This window comes from Sinocyclocheilus rhinocerous, unplaced genomic scaffold (genome assembly GCF_001515625.1).
Source record: "Sinocyclocheilus rhinocerous isolate Xijiao unplaced genomic scaffold, SAMN03320098_v1.1 scaffold1136, whole genome shotgun sequence".
Classification (NCBI taxonomy): Eukaryota; Metazoa; Chordata; class Actinopteri; order Cypriniformes; family Cyprinidae; genus Sinocyclocheilus; species Sinocyclocheilus rhinocerous.
In genome coordinates, this window is record NW_015647033.1 from 318935 (window position 1) to 326524 (window position 7590).

At 36.4% G+C, this 7590-nt stretch overlaps 1 protein-coding gene across 1 annotated transcript in view; it reads right to left on the bottom strand.

Moving 5' to 3' along the window:
* LOC107708352 (gelsolin-like) overlaps window positions 1-6386 on the bottom strand; it is a 17965-nt gene extending 11579 nt beyond the window's left edge. The window contains exons 1-3 of the mRNA XM_016512545.1: window positions 6268-6386; window positions 686-883; window positions 382-536 (exon numbers count right to left, since the gene is read on the bottom strand). Of these exons, the coding sequence (XP_016368031.1) occupies window positions 382-536; window positions 686-878 (348 nt within the window). The 5' untranslated portion in view covers window positions 879-883; window positions 6268-6386. The remainder of the gene's footprint in view (window positions 1-381; window positions 537-685; window positions 884-6267) is intronic.
* Between the last annotated feature and the right edge of the window lie 1204 nt (window positions 6387-7590).

The following is a 7590-nucleotide window of genomic DNA, read 5'->3' on the forward strand; positions in this document are numbered from 1 at the left end:
AGTCAAGTTGTCATTTAAAATCCGAACATCATTGGTAATGTTATTGTAGTAGTGATTATGTAAACAAAAAGTCATTTTATTTGTTGTTTGTTGATTTTTAAATATAAAACTTGGTGAAGTGATTTATGTGTCTGTACTTTTTTAACACCTCCAGCACATTTTAACAATACCGTGATAATACTGATAACGTGATAATTTTGGTCTCTATAATCGTGATAAGAAATTTTCATACCGTTACATCCCTAATCAAGAAGTTTATATAACATTATAAACGTAATTCATGCAGTCAATGAAAAATTTGTTTAATCTTGGACATCCTTATTTGGATTAGTCACTTTTTTGTCACATTCCTTTTGCCCTGTAGACAATTGGGCCACTCACCATGTACTGCAGCCCTTTCTTAAAATATCCCAGAAATTCTTTGGACTCATGGCCTTGAACTTCACGGTACTGGATGGGCTTTCCACCCAAATAGTCATCCATCTGCACTGTGAAAATGGCAGCCGCACCACTTTCATCCTGCGTGCAGTAGTCACCTGTCAGTTGAGGGAAGAGCATCTATAAGAAATATAGCTGATGCATCTGATAACTGAACCATCTAGCTGGTCTTGAAAATTAGGCAAAACATTTACTTCAGTACTAAAATAAATGTCAGAATCTCTTTAACACAGCATTGTCCTCTTACCTAGCCAGAAGTGGAGGTCATACTGTAGGTTGCCAGAGCGTTGCTTGATAGTATTGAGGACCACGTAAGCATCACCGGTGTAAAACCCTCCATAGAGGTTCTCAGGAACTGCCACCAAATCAAACTTCTCAATTCTCCACACTTGGAGCCCAGGTTCCTTGCCTGCTCGCTCAAACTCAGGGTGGTACACCATGCTGTCTAGAGAAAAAAATACACAAACACATTGTTTATTCAAACTGATGCAAATGGTGAAAAGCATTTTACCAACATTTGTGAGAGATTTATAAAATTGTTTACTGAATTTCCTGAGTTTGCACACTAAAGATCTTAAATCCACATTGCAGGCACACAGCAAAATAAACCCAGTGAACTGGACTATAAAAAATCCAGTGGCTGGGAGTTTCCTTCTGTGGTGATGGACAATTGGGCTAGATGCAGGAAAAAGGAAGCACTGTGACTAATGCTGTTGGAGTGACAGTGCCAACCATGGACACTCAGCCTGACCGTATCATTCAGAACACCAGCCCTCGCATACAGTTGCTCGCCAGCACTTAATGTGGCAAGGGCCTCTGAGAGGGTGACCATGTCAGCTGAGCTAACCGCCCACTTTTGGGGTGGGGATATGGTGAAGTTTGGGATGTTTTAGACATGAGTCATTCAGAAATGAGACGGTAGCTGTGTAATTCTTTTTACTGACCACAAGACATTCCTCAGAGAAAAAAAAAGTATCCATCCAAGAAGGGTGCATTGTTTACCAAGGATCAATATTTACCAAACATCCATCACAATTAACTCAGAAGTTGTGGTTTAGAATTTCTTAACATTATGAAACACCAAACCACAGGGGGGCAAACACTGTTTGGCATTGGAGCCAATGACTACAAAAAAAGGAGGGATGAGGAGGACATGCCATTCCAAATATGGTGTTTCATGTTCCTGGTCCATTTTAATGATCTGCCTTATAATGCATTACCAAAACTGTGATTCCTTCTTTGCGAAAGAATACACATAAAAACAACTTTTTTCTTTTTGAAAAATATTACTTTTAATACTTTTAATTAATACTTTTGATCAAAAGTGACAGTAAAGACATTTATAACATTACAAAAGAAAAATTCACCAAAGTTTGCTAAAAAAAAAAAATTATGGTTCATGGTGCAAACATCCCTAAGAATAAGCAGTACAGCTGTTTTCAACACTGAAAATAATAAGAAACGTTTCTTGTGTACCAAATCAGCATATTAGAATAATTTCTGAAGGATCATTTGACACAGAAGACTAAAGTTATGGCCACTGAAAACTTACCTTTGCCATTACATTAAAAAAAATGTTTTAAATAGAAAACAGTTATTTAAAATTTTAATAATTCTTCACATCATGCACCTTTTACTGTATTTTTGGTCAAATAAAGGCAGCCTTGGTGCATTTTTCCAGCAACACTTTTAAGTTGTTAAAAGTATTTAAAAAAAAAAGTAATTTACAATATACAATATTATGGCTATATGATAATTAAAAGTGAATTTCTCAACAATCATCTCAACAATACAATATATACAGTATATAAATTGGGTATTAACTTTTAAAGATCAACTTTGAGTGCGGCAAAGGAAATCTTAATGTAAAAATAGGCAAATAGGCGACTGTGCACAATTAAATATGCAATATTAACTATAATACTGATTGAAAATATTCAATATCAACTAATTAGAGATATGAAAAAAATCAGCGTCTGCGCCGATAGCCTAGTGGTTTGTGCGCCGACATATAGGCGACCCGAGTTTGATTCCCATCTCTAGGTTCTTTGCCGATCCTGCTCCCCTCTCTCCACCCAATACTTTCCTGTCTGCTCTCAACTTTCCTATCTAATAAAAAAAGCCATAAAAGCCCCAAAACAATATATAAATATAAAAAAATAAATCCACTGATAACCAATATGTTACTGATATATTTGCAATAATCATAGTCATTAAGCACATTGTCTCTCATCATTTCTAAGCACATTACACCAGTAACCGACCATATATTCTAATATCATGATGATAAGGTCTTATTTGTTTCTCTACACTCATGAAAGACTAGACAAAGTGCCAGGCCCAGCAATTAAGCACTGCAGTAGAACTGTAGAAGATACAGTTGTCACCATGCATTCACTGACACCTCCTGTATTCGAACAAACTGCAATCAGGCAGCACATGCTTCGCAATCAAGCATCTATTTTAAGCCAGACATAGGCGTACTACGAAACAACTGCTTTATAATAAACTTCAATAGACCACCATTTGCTCTATTTCAGCTGTTGTTCAGCACCATTTGCTCTATTTCAGCTGTTGTCTTGTCAGCCTGTACACCAAAGTCTATGCCGTGTGATCTGGAACTGATCTCCAAATGTTTTGATGTGCCCAAGTACATAAAGGGACATTGTAACTTCTGAAATGTCTTCTGAACACAAAGCATCAGTGTGACAGAAAGGCTAATTAAACAGAACATTGTTTCACGCAAATGACTGATCTCAGTCTCTAATATACTGCTCCGGGTTACTCTCTTGAGACAAGCATGAAATATTTAGCATACAACAGGCTATTCTGATCTAAACACATCTTGTATGATATAGCTGATGAGGATGCCGCTAGTCTGCAAGCCCACAGAAGACCATAAATAGACTAGGTCATGTGACATTTGCTTACGTGTCAAAATGGGAGGGAGATGTTTATGGGAAGTGCCTGTATACACTCTGAACAGGACTTAATAAAAAAGCAGTAGGATGTCTGAATACCAAAAATACCATTAAATGAAAGTTCACCCTATGTATTTTTCTTAATGCATGTTGCCAAAAATGAATACCAAAAATACCATTAAATGAAAGTTCACCCTATGTATTTTTCTTAATGCATGTTGTTGATCTTACTGTGAATGATTCATCCATGCATGTTTAAATCTTATTTCCATGTCCAGAACTTCAGATCTACCTCCATCTAATCAATAACTGATGGATAAAACCAAGTCCCCAGCCAACATTTTTGTTCTTTTTTGATAACAAGAGATTCTGTCAGAAAGAAGAATTATAAGTGGGCTGGTACCAAAAAAACTTGAAAAAGGTGTTTACTTTTTATGTTTCTTGGTGGATGTAGTATGTCTGGGAATATATTTATACTATACGCCTGTATACCTAAAGTACATACTTCAATAGTTAAGCAGTAAGATAGTCACTGAATTCAGAAATGTGGTAAACTAGACAAGCCCTTGTTTCCTCACAGTTCTAGGAAATTCCGAATGCAATCTGAACAAGTTCAGACACTGTGGCCCTCTGAAAAATTTGACATAAATCTGCAGTGGAAATGAATACATAGTGGTCCTGAATCTGTTAAATGACCAGCATATACCTCCAATTCTGTCTTGATCTTAACCTAACTACTGTGTATTATAAAATAATTCAAGTATTTTGACATAATCCTCAGTCTGGAAGAACTGACTAAATCATCTTCCTTTTTCCTGGAGAAATGCCTAAATGAGAGGAACTCCTGGGGTGACTCGGTTTTTCTATCTAGATATTTCTTCCCACACCTTTTACCAGCACCAAAGTTCCTTAGATAACATCTTAGCATGGAGTCAACATGAATTCTAAGCCTTGTTCAAGCTCCTGACTGCACCCTGTGTTTACCCATAGAGAAAACAGCCTAACCAGTGACTGCACTGACTGTGTTTTATAGCCAGGCCCCATATTAAAGTACAAGACTTGTAAGTCTGTATACAGATGAACATGCAAGCATTCAAAGTCCGAGCTATAAAGGGTGTCAGACTGTTTTTATCAGATTGGTGTGGCTGATACTTCTTTGTCTAGTTCCACCGATTTAATGTTGAACAGCTAACAGAACACCTTTCTTAAGAAAGCAAACACATGCAGTGCAGCACAAAGGAAATTCTGTGAATGTGTTATGAATCTGATGGTAGTATCACATGACAATGTTAGTTTTGTAATGCTATATGACATAATAAAATATCATTTGATACAATCCATTATGTGTTACTGTTCTTAAGTATATTCTTGAAGACATTTACATGTGTTTCTGAGTTGCAGGAGATGATGAGGTAAATAAAATCTGTGGCATCAATAAGCTCATAGAGACTATCCCTCTCGCCTTTCTGTGGAGGCACAGTATGACCTACTCTCACAGTCCTCTGTTATTCTTGTAATCACTAGGTCTGTGTGTGTATAGTTGTGTTTGGATTAGAACACCCATGTAGAAACGCTAATATGTTATCAGTCTTTGCGCTAGTTATATACCTGGCTACATACTGCATGAAACAAAATAAACTGTTTTTATGTTTTTATTTCAAATGAGTGTTTTGCACAGGTTTCTGTGATGCTTATTTAGGGGTGGAGGCAGGGTTATGCCACAGAATATATAATTAACCTGATGTACTGCAAAACAATGGAAATCTATGAGATATCCACACTAATATAGTGAAACAAACGTGTGTGTGTGTGTGTATTTTCCATAAAGAACATTTAACATCCATGGTAACTTTCCATTCCACAAAATGTTCTTTTAGACCTTTAAAATGTTGTTCACACTAAGAAGAGCTCACTTAAAGGTTCTATGGGGAACCACAAAGGTTCTTATTTTGCTGCAAAAAAATCCCTTTTTGGAACCTTTATTTGTAAGCGTGTATACATATTCTACAGATTTGTTTGGTGCCATCTGTAGCCAGGTAATAAGAGTAAACACAACTTCATAACTGTCATAAACATGACTTCTGCTGGAAGGTTGCAGCAGTTTTTGACAAACACTGAATGTGTTTCCTGAGGTGATGTGGAGCAACTTCCTTTTTCGCTACAGCATCTTTACCACTAAGTTAATGTTTGTCTCAGTTGGGTGTGTTTCTATGGTAACAGATGATAAATGCACACAAGGGTCTGATGATGAGTAATCAAAAGTGGAACTATTACAGGGCATGACATGTAATTCAAATCTTTAAGTTCCAATATTGGCCATAGCCCTTTTTTCACATAACAACAAATTTACACTAAAAGTAGTCCAATATGTTTGCTTTAGTTATTTAGTCATGTTATTGTTTGAAACCATTTTTCTACTCAGCTTAGGTTGAAGCAAATGATAAATCGATCCAAATATCAATATAGTGGGCCTACTCTTCTAAATGCATACGTGACAGCAGGTCAGAGCCATTCTGCAGACTGCGCAATGTGTGCGCATTTCCAAAGATCCCGTTTGACTGCATAATAAAAAGGCGCATCCCAGAATTCAGAATCTCTCCATATATGGTTTTGTTTGATGAGCAGGTTCGGCGTTCAATACGAAAACAGAGGTTTTGTAAAACGATGCGATATACAGTAGCGCACGGCCTACACATGCAGAAACGATTTAAACAGCAATGTGTTGAAGTTCTTGGCGTGTCCTGTAAGAAAGTATCACTCCAGTGGAAACATTACGCACACAGAGACGCCTTTGTGGAAAGTAACAGTTCAGCGTTGTTTGCAGTGAATTAAATCGTCCCATTTCAGCTGTCGTCAATACTTTGTGGCTGAGGAGGTTGGTTAAAAGTAAAATAGATGCAAGACTTACCTATAGTTGAATGACAGGAGTCTGTCTATAGCGGAGATACAGTAAATGCTATTGCAGAATAGTGTGTATGGGCAGGGCAACACCTCTCTGATTCAGACAGACTGCTTAAATAATCCTCATCAGGGGGTGATCCTGGCATTTAAACCACTCCCCTCCGACTATGGGACAAGGCAAATCACTGCCACCTACTGCGCCACGTGGATACTACGCTCAGTATTTTCCTACACAGTTTATCATTGTAACCCTAGTGACCTCCAAAATACCACAGTTACTAATGTTTTATTGCTCACTTGTCTGTGTGTGTTACTTTCCAGTCATTTTTTATAGCATTTTTAGTGATTGAATGCTATAGTGTGATAATGGTTCAATAACATGGTACTATTATACTCTTCAAATGCTAAACAATGTCTTCATTTTGTAAACTACAAAATAAATTAATTAATAATATTCAACATTAATACAAAAGTCTACAATATAGAACAGATGATCAGTGCATACAGTAATTACTTAGTTTCTTCAGGTGTGTAAAAGGTTGGCCAAAGGCAAAGAAATGTAAATATATATGAATTTGTATTAATGTTTAAATATAATGTAAACATTTTTGTATTCGTAAATATATTGTAATATTTAATACTAAATATATAATATATAATTTAATACATTTAATATTTATATTTAATAGTCTGTAAATATAGCAATATGCCAGGCTCACTTCCACTTTTTTTGTTTTTAAGAGCATGCAAGGATGGAACTAGTTCAATGCAGTATAATTTGACATTTTGAATGAATGCCATTTACAATATTAATATAGTCTCCCTTTGGTGGTGGTTGGGAGGAGTAAATTCAGCAAATATTCAAGTATATTTCTGCTGTGGTTGCAATATTATAGACCACATTTTTAATTAATTGTGAGAATGAATTATGTAATACTGTACTAGACTAATCTAAGAGTATTGTTTGGCACGTTAAACACGTCTTGGTGTTTTGTTTTTAGCCGCTAGATGGAGACATTCACCAACATGTAGGATTTTTCTGTGAAAACTGAATTTGTCTGAACTTTTGATCTCCGATCTCGACAATGACCCCAACTAGCATAGATGCCTCTCTTTCTTTACGGATGAACAGGGCATCAAAACTACATCGAAATGAGCCAGTTCTCAACAACAGTCTCTATTAGTCTCTATAACCCAGAAGAAGTTGATTGTCAGAATTGACTATAAATTACAAGCCACAATGAATCACATTTGGTAAGTCGGATCCTGCAATGAACAACCTAAAGATTCATTGAACCGAGAACTGTCTCTTTTGAAAATGCCAGATTCG